A 14,863-nucleotide genomic window follows, 5' to 3' on the forward strand; every position below is an offset into this window, starting at 1 on the left:
TGTCTTAGGTCAGTTAGGATCATCACTTTATTTTAAGAATGTGAAATGTCAGAATAATAGTAGAGAGAATGATTTATTTCAGCTTTTAATTCATTCATCACATTCCCAGTGAGTCAGAGGTTTACATACACTCAATTAGTATTTGGTAGCATTGCCTTTAAATTGTTTAACTTGGTTTAAACGTTTCGGGTAGCCTTCCACAAGCTTCCCATTTGGTGAATTTTGGCCCATTCCTCCTGACAGAGCTGGTGTAACTGAGTCAAGTTTGTAGGCCTCCTTGCTTGCACACTCTTTTTCAGTTCTGTCCACAAATTTTCTATAGGATTGAGGTCAGGGAATTATACTTGGGGTCATTGTCCATTTGGAAGATCCATTTGCGACCAAGCTTTAACTTCCTGACTGATGTCTTGAGATGTTGCTTCAATATATCCACATCATTTTCCTTCCTCATGATGCCATCTATTTTGTGAAGTGCACCAGTCCCTCCTGCAGCAAAGCACCACCACAACATGATGCTGCCACCCCCGTGCTTCACGGTTGGGATGGTGTTCTTCGGCTTGCAAGCCTCCCACTTTTTCCTTCAAATATAACGATGGTCATTATGGCCAAACAGTTCTATTTTTGTTTCATCAGACCAGATGACATTTCTCCAAAAAGTACGATCTTTGTCCTCATGTGCAGTTGCAAACCGTAGTCTGGCTTTTTTATGGCGGTTTTGGGGCAGTGGCTTCTCCCTTGCTGAGCGGCCTTTCAGGTTATATCGTTATAGGACTCGTTTTACTGTGGATACAGATACTTTTGCACCTGTTTCCTCCAGCATCTTCACAAGGTCCTTTGATGTTGTTCTGGGATTGATTTGCACTTTTTGCACCAAAGTACGTTCATCTCTTGGAGACAGAAAGCATCTTCTTCCTGAGCGGTATGAAGGCTGCGTGGTCCCATGGTGTTATACTTGCGTACTTATGTTTGTACAGATGAACATGGTACCTTCAGGCGTTTGGAAATTGTTCCCAAGGATGAACCAGACTTGTGGAGGTCTACAATGTTTTTTTCTGAGGTCTTGGCTGGTTTCTTTTGATTTTCCCATGATGTCAAGCAAAGAGGCACTGAGATTGAAGGTAGGCCTTGAAATACATCCACAGGTACACCACCAATTGACTCAAATGATGTCAATTAGCCTATCAGAAGCTTCTAAAGCCATGACATAATTTTCTGGAATTTTCCAAGCTGTTTAATGGCACAGTCAACTTAGTGTATGTAAACTTCTGACCCACTGGAATTGTGATACAGTGAATTATAAGTGAAATAATCTGTCTGTAAACAATTGTTGGAAAAATTACTTGTGTCATGCACAAAGTAGATGTCCTAACCGACTTGCCAAAACTATAGTTCGTTAACAAGAAATGTTTGTAGTGGTTGAAAAACAAGTTTTAATGACCCCAACCTAAGTGTATGTAAACTTCTGACTTTAACTGTAGATGTTATATAGATGTTATGACGCAGATATTATGAAATATATATCATGAAATAGATATTTGTGACATATATATAGTCACAGACTTTGGTCTATGTTGCAGGTAGCTTTTCTATCTCTCTACCTGTGTTGACTAGTAACAACACCTGTTACATTTAGCTGTTTTGTTGACAACCAGCAGCCAACCTGACTCTGTCCTTTTTCCCACAGCGACAAAAGCTGATTCACGTGCTAGAGGAAGAGCGACGCCTGCGATTGTACAGTGAGAAGCGGCTTCGGGAGGTGACGGACGAGTCAGAGCTGGGCCGAGCGCAGATGGTTTCGCTACAGCAGCACTTCTCCAGGTAACACGCAGCCCCTACGCACGCACGCACGCACGTACGCACACATATATACATACACACTGACACACACACATTGACACAGGCACAGACATGCGCGCCATGGCAACGTTTCCATGACAACAGACCAGTAGGCACCACCAGCTTACTGTACCACTGTAGCATGACACAGGTCAGACACAACCTATATAGACCTAGATACATTCTGTGTATGCTACCATCAGATTGCACTGCCGTACCCATTGACATAATGCCAAAGATTTTAATGCCACAGACTTTGCCACAGGTTTCAAACTAGGAGCCAATTTTAATTGACACCCCAAAAAATGACTCGGTCTTTGGTTCATTAGCCATCTCTGTTTTTAAATCTTTTGTGTTGAGAAATCTTTATTGCAAACCTTCTTTCCTCTTTTCTTTCTCCTCTTCATTGGAGAGTATAGACCTATCTCTTGGTGTGTCACTTCATCAGTCAACCTTGACTGTATTGAAAGACACATATGTATCTCTCCAACATTTAAAATGAAGGAAGGATGAAGTCTTTGTCAGTTCTCTGACCGTGAAGAATGACAACTGCTTCGAGAGTCCATTTCCCCCTTACTATATGATCATTTCCATCCTACTACAGGCTCATTGAGGTGTGACAGTATGTAAAATAATTCACCAACCAGCACCACTCAGCTCAGAACTGATGTCATAATTAGGAGATAGTCATTCAATGCACTGCCTTACGAGAATAACCCGTGGATTTTCATAATGAGCGCTTATCTTCCCATTTTAAATTGGGTGAGAAAATCTGTCATATTAAAATAGTCTGACATTGTATTGGAGTTAGTTGTCTGGAGTTAGTTGCTCAGAATGACCTCTAAACGTGGTGGGTCGTCATAGTTGTCATGTAGTGTTTAACTATGGGGTTAGTCCAGCTATGGTACAAGTCCAACAATGGTATTAGTGTTTCTTCTCTAAGTTTTGTATTAGTATTGTAAGAAATCTGACGTTCTTAAGACCGCAAACACCAAGGGCCAGTGTTTACTGTCGCTGCCCTTGGTCAAGGCGATTGGAGTTTAAGCATCCCCCAAATCGCAATGATGGTGTCAGAAGTGGGATTCGGACCCATGCCTCCAAGGAATGTCAGATGTGTTCCAGTGTAGTGGCTATTATGGCAACTCATCCGCTTCACTCAACCGCATTCACCACAGCTTTGATGGCTAACACACTGCAATGCACATCAATTAAACGTTAAATAACTTATATCCCTATGATTCTATACGGTGTCAAACTTAATGGACTAGTAGTGGTTAAACCATCAGCATGGGCCATTGTCATTCCAGCCCGCGAGCTTAACATACCCATGCCCCACAACTCTGTATCATGTCCAGCCTTGGCTGTGGCATCCTGTCACCGTATATCTATATGCGTATCCATCAACATATTCATTCTGTCGCGGAATTCCTTTATCCATGTGGGCGTACAGTATGGATTCGATTTTGCAGTCAGCACAGAGAACACAGTCAGCTCAGACATGCTATTGTGTATCTGTATAGTAGCTAGCTGCCCCCCCCCCCCCCATATGAAATAATGCCTGAGGAGTCAGGAACAGATCATTCAACACAGAGATCTAATAAAAGTCAGTGAGCAGGGGCGACATCGTATTATGTTTACATAAGTGCCTGTCTTCAGTCTTTGTCCCTATTCATATCGCCTTTCCCTGACTGCCTCTGTGACTGCCTCGTTTATGTCTGCCATCAGTCTGATCCCCAATCAGTGTCTGACTCAACCAGCCATAGCCTTATTATGTGTTCTGTCACATCATTCAGACTCCAGGCTGATCTCAGATCTGTTTATATTCTGGGCTATCACTGGCGCGGACCAATGAATCAGCTGATAGCGTTAGCATAATGATGCCCGATGCGCCATAGTCCGAATAAGTGAGGCGGGCTAGACTGGGTGTGCATGTATGTGTGCAGGGGAAAAATATATTAGGCTTATCTGTGATTGGGTCCTGCTCTAGTCCCTTTGTGACAGATGCTTCCGTCGCCGGGCGGTTTCCTCTCTCCAGACGGATTGTTCTTATTGGCTGTGACTCCTGTGGATGACTGCATGCCTCCTCGGCCCCTAGACTGTGGAAGAACAATGTCGACAGGGATTCCATTATGTCCTTATAATGCTCAGCGAAAAGAGACCTTCCCACCACATGCTATAGGAGATGAACTGCTTGGCATTGCTGGTGTAATTCTCCCCGTATTGCCCATTGTCAGTAGTGGTGGATGGCAGTAATTTCAACAAGGATTGCTAGAAATGTGTTTTTTTGTCATTATATTGCTCTTGTTTCTGTGCCTTTCAGTGCCTATTAAAGGAGGTTTCCCTGCAGTGACAGACACAGAGGAGCTAAAAGGCTTTAGAGAGACTCAGTGGCTTGTTGAATTCATAATGTTTGTTTTTGTATGGAGTGTCTGGCTGCGTCGGTGGGTTCGGGTGTGTGTGCATGTGTGTGTCTGTGCTTGTGTGTTTATTGCGTACATGTGTGTGCATATATGCATGATTGCATGTGTGTGCATGTGTCCCTGTGTGTGTGTGTGTGTGTGTGATTTGCGTGTATCTCTGCGTGTGTGTGATTTGCGTGTGTGTACCTGGCCTCTCATTGGATTATCATGTTTACATGGGAGCCAGTAATGTGTGGCGGTGGTCGCAGTGGCAGATGGGACATCTGTGTGGTCACTTTAATTAAGAGCTTACCAGCCAGCAAACCAGCCAGTCAGCAGGCTGCCCACACTGTCTTCAGCCTGAACCTTGGACCCACATGATAATGCCAGATCTGCACTCTTAAGTCACTGACACACACAGTGTGTAGTGCTTAGTTCAGGATGATTGAGCATATTGTGCTATCCTATAGTGGCATTATTTCATTACTATATTGTTACCTGCATTATTACTTGTAATCCCACTAAAATCCAATTCTCCAGTGAAATAACCTTCCATTGTACCTGTTTCTTTGGTTGTCAAGGATAGAACCTACAGTATATGCCCTACATTCATATAGGCAACATATATTCTTCATCCCAAATGGCACCATATTCGCTACATAATGCACTACTTTTGACTAGAGCCCTATGGCCCATGCTTGAAAGTAGTGAACTATTTAGGGAATATGGTGCCATTTGGGATGCAGACATAGCCTACCATTCATTTCTCATCAGAAGAGAATAGCCTCTTCACATGAGTGTGTCCTCATAGATAATATCCAGGAATTATGGAGGTTAACATCCAATCTCTTCGGGTGTTTTCACACTTGGTCCCTTTAAGACAATTTTTGCAGAATTTGTTTTTGCAGTGTGAACACTCCAAAGAAATCAGACCCCTCAAAAGCGCCCCTGAAGCAAACCTCGAAATGAAACCATCTCGAAAGGTGGTCTGAGTTCGGTTCTCTTGAATCCTGCTATCCGGTTCACTTTTTTAAGGCAGTGTGAACACAAAGCTCCCCAGGTTCGCTTCTCATTATTCCGGCATAACACACTAGACTACTGCATGTTACGTTCGTCGTATGGATTAGACCAAAATGCAGCGGGAATGTGTATACTCATCTTCTTTTATTGAGACGGAAACTTGAACACTGAACAAAATAACAAACACCAACGAAGACAGTCCTGTAAGGCAACACGGAATAACTACCCACAAACACAGTGACAAAAACCCCTTACTTAAATATGGCCTCCAATTAAAAGCAACGAAGAACAGCTGCTTCTAATTGAAGGCAAAACCAAAAAACCCTGAACATAGAAATAGACTAAATAGACACAGACATAGAAATATACTAACATAGAACATTGCTCAAAAACCCCCGAAACACACTAAACAAACACCCCCTGCCACGCCCTGACCAAACTACAATAACAAACAACCCCTTTTACTGGTCAGGGCGTGACACTGCATAACCCCTCACATTGGTTCCACGAAAGAGAGAAGATGATGATGTGTAGGTTCGTATGAAAAAAAAAGAATGCATTGAGTGAATGTTGGAAAAAAATATTAGTTCCTTTCTAAACATAACAATGTGTGTTGTTGTTTGTGTTGTTGTTTGTGTCGCACTGCTTTGCTTTATCTTGGCCAGGTCACAGTTATAAATGAGAACTTGTTCTCAACTAGCCTACCTGGTTAAATAAAGGTGAAATTAAAAAATTTAAATAAAAAGGTTTGGCCGGGGTAGGTCGTCATTGTAAATAAGAATTTGTTCTTAACTGATGAAATAAAGATGAAATAAAATCTAAATGAAGTCACATTGAATGATGATAGTGCATTGAAATAAGGTTAGAATAGGACCTCTAAATTGGATAAAGATAAAATACCACAAACACATATCAATATTTTGGTAAAATTTTTATAGCCTGCAGGAATAATGCTTTATGACATGTTATGAGCCTTTATGGGCTTGTCTTAAAGTGCTTATAATATGTTATGTCTGTCTATATGTAACAGAACCATATTTTTTCAGTCGAACTTCCTTAACATAACAGGACACCTTTATCTGTGAAGTTATTAGAGAGTCTGTTTTAGTTTAGTTTTTCCACAGCCTGGTTTCATAGACTAGACGTAACATAGTAAACGTAAATTTGGTATGGTTACTTAAGACAGAAACGAAAGTAGGGTGGTTGGTCGGGGTGGATGGGTAGGCGTATAATGCAAACGTCTAACAACCCAAATGTGACGTCTAGTAAACCAAAAGTTTTGAGTGCGAATCTCATCACGGACAACTTGAGCATTTTATCTAATTACCAACTTTTGAACTACTTACTACTTTTTAGCTACTTTGCAACTACTTAGCATGTTAGCCAACCCTTCCCCTTAACCTTAACCCTACACTTAAACCTAACTCCTAACCCAAACCCCTAGCCTAGCTAACGTTAGCCACCTAGTTAGAATTCGTTATATCTAATATGTTTTGCAAATTGGAAACATATTGTACGTTTTGCAAATTCATCATATAAAATACGAATTGTAATTCGTAACATATCATATGAAATGGGTGATGGACATCCACAAATTAATGCATACCATATGAAACATAAACATATAACACTAAATGGAGTGTCCCAGATTTATGTACAGAATAATACGAAATGCTCTGAGACCAGGTTGCTTTCCAATCTCCTATTTTGGAAAACCAAGGTGTTATGTGCTGATATGAGAGAGTTATGTTAATGAGCTCCTTGTTAGATCCATAGCACCTCACTGTCTCCCTCCTTCCTTCTCTCTGATCAGGGAATAGAGAAAACACACACATCAGAGAAAGCCTAAGAGTGGTGCCAGACGAACCCCAGGGAAGCACAGCTTTTTACTAGCCTCAGCGGGGATGTGTGTGTGCTTCCTTATGTGCCTCGGTGCTTTCTTTTCGGGAGGTGACTGTAAGGGCAGGAACCTGATCGAAACAATAGTTCAGTAGTGGGTCGTCTGGCTTTCTTCTCCGTTTTGTACACAAAAAGACGTCATAGTCTCGGTTCCCAGTTTTGTGTTTTCCTTTGTGTTCATGTCTGTCCTCAGATCAGCAGGTCTGCATTCCTTAAGGGACTGGTAACTCACTCACACACTCGAACCCAACCAACACACACACATCCTCCCCCATCCCTATCCCTATCCAGCTGAGCATTAAAGGGGAGGAGACCCCAGCTGGAAGGTCACATGGTCGGCCCCTGACTTGGGTCAGCCCTCAGGGAGCTAGCTCTAGATTGGTCGTCATTAAAACTCAGGGATTAGTAGAAGACTTAGAGCCCACACAGCCCACCCCCGTAGGTTATTTACACACACAGGGGCCTGACACTGTAGAGAGAGGACAGAGGACAACGGGAAACCAACTAACAGGAGCCCTCTCAACTTCTTGAGGGCTGAAGTTTGAAAAGTTAGTTAGACAGGAGTAGAGTTACATAGACAAGTAGCGGAAGATGGAGGTGAAAGAAGGTGGCCGTATGGACTTTACTAGAAGTTGACTGGACTGGATTGTAAGGAGAGCCTGAGTCACATCACCCCCAGCAGTCTAGCCCTCCTCCACCCCTCCCTCCTCCCTACAGTCAGACAGGATGTCCTGTGGACAGACATGGACCCGGGGGCCACTGGGGCCCCCCATCAAAGGCTTCCACTTAGGGCTTGGCCTGAAGATGAGAGAAGCAGTTTTCAGGTAATGAAATGTCCAGGATCGCTCTGTTTCTCACTGTCTCTATTTGTCTTCAACACTTGTCTACTGTACCTTTATGGAGACAGAACTTTGAAAACTCTGGGGGAACTCAGTTGCATGCTGGAGAACTCTTAAACCTGCACACTAAAGCCTATGTTTTGTGTATAAGGTCATGGCCACCTGCAATAATATGCTGACTAATCAGTGGCCTAACTCCAAGACACTTATCCACGGTCTCCTTCTTGACTTTGAATCAGCTTTGTCTCCACAAGTCGTGTTCCTTGTCAGGATAAGGGAGACATACGGACTACAGGCTTGTGAATACTAATAACAACAGCAGATGATGACTCTAGGTCTAGATTTACAACTCTGTGGAGTATTCTGTCTGCACGTTACTGGTGGTGGATGGGGGGGTAGGATGATGTAAACAGGCAGGAATGAGTGGATGGACGTTCAAGTCGAGACGTGTTGTTTGGAGAGTCATGCTTGGTTTCAGACTGCTGAAGCTGGCCCCCACTATTACCACAGACAGAGAGGGGAAGAGAGGAGAGAGACCATAGGGTCAGGCTATACAAACATTACAGACCATGGTCATGTGCTTACCTTGTTAGCGTGTTAGCGCGTTCCGGCCCACAGCTGTACTGGCAAGTTATCACCCGGCCACAGCTAGCTAGCTAACACACATATTCCCCTGATTCCCAATGAGCTCGGTGATTGCGTGTGTGTGCACTCACGTTCAGAGATCAATGCCCTTTTAGGCTAATCAAACACCCAATACCATTTGAAGCATTTCAAACAGGGCCCCTTGGTCGGAGCAGCTGCGGAATTGATTGTGGCGCAGTTTCACACCCCGCACATCTGCTGGTGTCTTGAGGAAAAAACAGCTACTTTGCTGTTCCACTCACAGCCGTCAGACTTTACTGTTCCACTCACAGCCGTGAGTCCCAAAGCTGGAGTTCCAATGTAGTCAGTTGAATTGGAATGATTGAGTTTATTTAGGGGGATCAGGGGAGGTTTTGAAATTACATTTCAGAGGCTGATCAAGAGAGGTTATTCAGACGTAACAGTCTGTCTATCATTACTGTATAGTGGTGACAGTGGAGGGGAGATCACTCAGTTTATAAAAAATATACTTATTACAGTGTGTGTTAGATTACACAGTACTATCTGTAACTATGTCCGTAACCAAGACCTCCACGTTGATACACATACTCACATACTGCACACACACAGACACACACACACACACTAATTCCCTTCCGCTATGGATTAACCATGTCGGTTGTGATGATATTTTACAGGCGTACTAAACGAGGTCAGATTACAAGCCTGTGTGAAAGTAGGGCAACCGTTGGTTCACACACGATCAAGGCTTTCCTGTCTTGCCACTGTTCAAAGGGCTGTCGCTGGGTAGGATGCAGACCAGCAGACTGCCTGTGGCACAGTGACATGGAATATGCAGTGACCTTATGGAAGTTGTATGGATCTGGTGGCGGTGGCACTCGTCTGTGGCAGTCACGCAAACAGGCAGGCAGGCAGGCAGGCAGGCAGGCAGGCAGGCAGGCAGGCAGGCAGGCAGGCAGGCAGGCAGGCAGGCAGGCAGGCAGGCAGGAAGGCAGGCGACACACAGGAGCTGTCTATGGCGTAATATGAACACCTGTCCACACACGATCAGGCAAGTAGACTGATACACATGGTCAATGCATAGAGACACTTGTGCCTTAATAGCCGCTACTAAAGTCCTTTATGTTGAGGGTTCCCGAGAGCGCCACTTTCTCCTCTATAGCCGTTGCTAAAGTGTCATTGGACGCTTCCGCCTTGTTCTGTTTATTTTGGATCGTTTTCAAAACCTATCAAGATGTCCACAGTACCGGCTTGGATGCACATTATCCCAAATGCTGATCAATAAAAACATCTGTTCATTTCGCAGCTCTGTTTTGATTGTTTACAACGGGTCATTTCATAGGGAATTCTCAGAGGCGTTCTCCTACTGCATCAAAATATCGAGAATAAAGGCGCTAACATGGCGTCCGCTCTAAAACCTGGCCGAAGTCTTTTAATATATGGCTCTGGGTACTACTGTACAGATGTATGAACATATTTGAACTCAACATGGGACTCAAATCTAACATGAAATGACCCTGTACTTCATTAGATAGCAGCACTGCCAGGCACAGTAGATGCTTATGATAGGGAATTACAGAAGAGCCTGTACAAGGCCCTCAGCTGGGATAGGTTGTGTGTGGAGGGGAGAGAACCTGACCACAGGCCACCTTCTCCTCTCCATGCCCCAAGAGGAGCATCCAGGCAGGGGGAGGTTTGAGGAGGTTGGGGGACAGCTGTGTTCCTGGTTTTGCTATGGAGTAATCGGATTCATCCTGTCATCCTCCCTAAGTGTCTCCTCTGGGGCCCGTCAGTGATGTTCTGTGCTGCATGTGCGCCACACATGCTACCCTTCACACGCACATACGCAGTCACACACACACACACGCACACACACAACCCTATCACAGATCCTCCGGGAGCCTCCGAGGGCTAGAGGCCTCTGCTCATATGGGGCCCCTTGGCTCCCAGTTACTGCTAACTGCTTCCTATGGCCAGAGATGTACATGTGGAAAAAACATAATGGATTTGCTTGAACTCCAACTTCAACTAAAGGAGGGACAAGAGGTGGAAGAAAGAGAGGATTGTGTTGTCAAGAGGAATTAACTCAAGTCTTATCCATATGTCCACGCAGTGACTTTTTGGTCGCATGTTTGTGAGAATTGTACCCTATGTGACACGGTACTTCACTCAAATGAAATGAAGATGGTGGAAGCATCCTGGAGGTTGTCGTTATCTCTCTCAGAAGAATGGGAGGCTGTAAAACAGTGACATGACTGCCTTGGCCTGCCTGGCCTCTGATTGTCTCACTCGTCCCTTTGGTGTCCCCCTGCCTCCCCGTCATGCATGTCTCATTGACAGGGGTCAAAGGTGACTTGAAAAAGCCAGTGATCCTAGGGTTTAAGGAATTTGTAATGCTTCCCCTGTGCTAAAGGGGAACGACGCACACCCCCCACCCATTTTCCGCTTTAAACAAAACTGGATGTGTATTGCCTGGTCAGAGAACGAGTGTAGAGACCCCAACAGCATTTGTCCTGAGGGCTTTATTAGGGGTCCAGGTCACTCAGTCCCCTCTAGGGTAGGAGGAGAGGGTAGAGGCCAGGAGAGTCCCCATTACAATGACCCATTCTGGTCGAAAAACACAAAACAAAAGTTTGAAAGAGGATTAAAAAAAAGTGGCTTAGCTTAATCTATCGACCTGCCGGGCAATTACATGCATTTACAGAGGTGGAGGAGATTTAGTGGAAATGAGAAAAAGTGTGTTAACCGGAAGAATGGAACTTCAAGAATGCTGAGTCGGATAGTTTGGGTGAGTTTTGCTGGAGCTGCTGCTAGGTAAAGATAAGGTGATGATAATATTTATCCATCAAGTCATGGTGACCCCTCGTGACCCCAATCCAGCCACAACCTAATGATTGTTCCCTACTCTTTTTTTTTGAAGGGGGGGGGGGGGGGGGCCTCAAGACTTTTCAAATTGTGTCTTTGTCAAACCTTCTTAATTGGGGTTTGGGAGAGCTCAGCTCCTAATACCATGTTGATGGAGGGAGAGTTCGGTCCAGGGCATTTCCCAATGAGCCCCGAGGCTGCAGTAGCCAGGTAGATCAATCCAACCCATGAGCTCATGGTCTCACTCTTTCTCTATCATGGTAATATGTGTCCTGAGAAATACGTCTGTTTGTCTTTCAGTCTGTCTGCCTGTCTGTCAATTTGTGTTATTATTGCTTGTGTACAGTATTGACATGACGACACAGCAGTGACTTACATAGCAGTAGAAAGTGTTGGTTTCAACTCAGCCTCCCTAATCCCTGGCAGCCAATAAAGCTCCACGTCTGCTGTCCATCCATCCATCCATCCATCCATCCATCCATCCCTCACACTCATCCCAGGCTGAGTGATCCCTATCCCGGCTTCCCCCCTGTGGCCACAGACCTGATCCCTGGTCGTAGCCTAGCCGCAGCCTAGCGTTGACACAGCAGGGGTTGTCCTCCTCTGGCTCAGGCTTAACATGGGACATATGGGAAAGGGTTTCCCTCCCTCCCCCTTTACTTCTCCCTCCCTTTGGACTTCTTCCCTTACCAGACTATGGTCCTGACTGGGACAGCATTGGGATTGGATAATAGAAAGCGAGACTGGTTGAGACTGGCTGGCGGGTTGTGTGTGGTTCATGATTCCAAAGTAGCGACCAGCTAACGGACAACCAACCAAAGATGCTGGCAGTGTCTGTTAGATGGGAAAAGCACTCAGGCTTGTATGATTCTTGAATGGCATATTTTAGCGGACCCACATTTTGATCTGTGTCTGGGTCAGCCAGTGGCACTCTGAGAGCTGAGGGCTGAGAGCAGGCTGGCAGGTCCGTCTGCTTGTCCCCATGGAGCTTAGGGAAGTGTGCACGGTGTTTGTGGCATTGTTTAGGAGAAGGGATGTTTATAAGAACCACAATGGACCCAAATTCAGCAACATGGGGTAAGTCGGACTGAGGCAATCTGATCAGTGTGTGCGTTTAAAGATCTGTGTTTGTGTGTGTGTCATTCTTTTGCTAAATCCTTGGTTGTGCGTGAAGCATTGTTAGAGGTACCTCTGAGAACTAAATCAATTTTACTGGTATCCGTTCTACAGCTGGAATAGCGCTTGATCGTTTTCATTGACAGGTGATAAAAATGGCGTCCCATTTGAAGTCTGGACGGCAGTGAACGTTTTCATAGCTTTAATGGCAGGAAGCTGCAAATCTGTGTTTCAATGTTCGGGCCATCTGAAAGTGGCTGAGACATGAGTAATGTGAGACGCAGGGGAGACCGCCACACAGGGTGTTCTACCTCTAACAGGCCAGTTTTGTCCATCAATGGTTTGCATGTTCTGATGACTTGTCAAACACACCTCGTTCAGCTCATTCAGACATCTGGCTTCCTTCCCCCATTGGATTCACTTGAAGTGATGTGTGTGTGTGGGGGGGGGGGGGTTGTGTGTGTATGTGTGTGCGTGTGTGTGTGTGAGCGTGTGTGTGTGTTTTACTTATACCTGGGGCTGGATATTGATTGGAGACCTAATTGTACTTCCTGGCTGTTGCCGACATGTTTGAAATTCAGCTGGTGCAGTCTGGGGGTCAAACGAATCAGGCTTTGCTTTCCTCTATCCATCCCTCCATCCTTCCCTTCCTCCCTCCTTTTCTCCAGCGAGGTCCTCAATAGAAGGTAATTTACAACCACTGAGATTGTAACCACATTAAGTAAGGGCTGTTTGGACACAGATTTAAGCTTTGATTCTACACACACAAAAAAACTATCTTTCACAGCTTTTTTTCACCAAGGTTGTTATCAGCTCTAATGACTTGGGCTGACATCAAGTGGAGTTGATAAGTGTTTCACACAAAAATAGGAAATTCCCAACAGATTTAAATGGCAGTGTTATTACATTTAGTATCATAGACAAAGTTAATGGCTCGAGTTGTTAGGCCAGAGACAGATTTTTTTTTTATCCCTATGTAAATTGAATTGAAGTAATATCATATTCACACTTAATATACAGCATATGTGCGACTTGAGGATGTTTTGAAATTCTCGATGGGTCACAGTTATGATCCCAATCCAAGTTTATTATTAGAGATAAATGAAATAAACACTCAGAATCTTTGAAACCATTCTCACTCTATTTGATTACATGTAAAACCATAAATAATGTAATAAAAACGTTAAAAGCATTATGCACTTGAAACAACCTCGCGGATCTCCCTCCCCTGTCCTCACGAATTCTACTGCTAAATAGCTTCAGAAACACTATAATTCCTAATCAGTACACCATCAAAATGTGATTATCAGGGGTAATTGTCCAAGACAGTCCTATTTGTGATGCTCCTCCAGATGAATCGGAGGGAGAAATGTGTTTAGAATTAATGGGAGCTAAACTTGAACCCACCTTTTCAGGGGGACAACAGAGACAATAGAACTAAATGTTATGTTCAGGTCACTGTGTGTGTAGCTACGTTAATCTACTTTCGTCATGTATGGTGCTGAGGGATGAGATTTGTCATATGTAAATTGTAGGTTAGTTGCTGAAAAAACACCTGTGAAAGATTTGTTTGCCTTTCCTCTCATGCGTAGCTTCTGAATGCCAATGTGGCAGCATTACGACTTGTCATAGCGTTACAACTTGTCGTAGCGTTGAGACATGTCATAGCATACCGACTTTTCATAGCATTACGGTACTTATCATAGCATTACGACTTGTCATAGCATTACGACTTGTCATAGCTTTATGAACTGTCATAGCATTATGACATGCCATAGCATTAAATCAAATCAAATTGTATTTGTAACATGCTTTGTAAACAACAGGTGTGGACTAAAAGTGAAATGCTGACTTATAGGCCCTTCCCAACAATGCAGAGAGAAAAAATGAGAAATACTAGAAAAATAATAGGCCAACACGAGGAATAAATACACAATTAGTAAAGATAACATAGCTATATACACAAGGTACCAGTACAGAGTCGATGTGCAGGGGTACGAGTTAATTGAGGTAGATTTGTACTGTACAGTACATATAGGTAGGGATAAAGTGACATATAGTAAACAGTAGTAGCAGCGTATGTGATGAGTCAAAAGATACAGTATGCAGATATTCAGGGTAGCTACGGGTTAACTACTTAACTAACTATTAGAAGAAGCTATTCAGCATAGCATTACAGCTTCTCCTGGACATTCTGATTCATAGAATAGCATTTTGACAGTCACAGTATGGAGTCAGGCACCTTGTAGCTCAGCATGTATTATGAAGTCAGACTTTGGCACC

The 14,863-nt window shown here is 44.0% G+C and overlaps 1 protein-coding gene across 6 annotated transcripts in view; it reads left to right on the forward strand.

Moving 5' to 3' along the window:
* LOC106575258 (nck-associated protein 5) overlaps window positions 1-14,863 on the forward strand; it is a 157,883-nt gene that overhangs the window by 83,499 nt on the left and 59,521 nt on the right. For all 6 annotated transcript variants that reach the window (XM_014151655.3, XM_014151657.3, XM_014151665.3 and 3 more), the window contains one exon: window positions 1,685-1,818. In XM_014151655.3, coding sequence (XP_014007130.3) covers window positions 1,685-1,818 — 134 coding nt within the window. The remainder of the gene's footprint in view (window positions 1-1,684; window positions 1,819-14,863) is intronic.

Source organism: Salmo salar, chromosome 17 (assembly GCF_965601325.2).
Source record: "Salmo salar chromosome 17, fSalSal1, whole genome shotgun sequence".
NCBI lineage: Eukaryota > Metazoa > Chordata > Actinopteri > Salmoniformes > Salmonidae > Salmo > Salmo salar.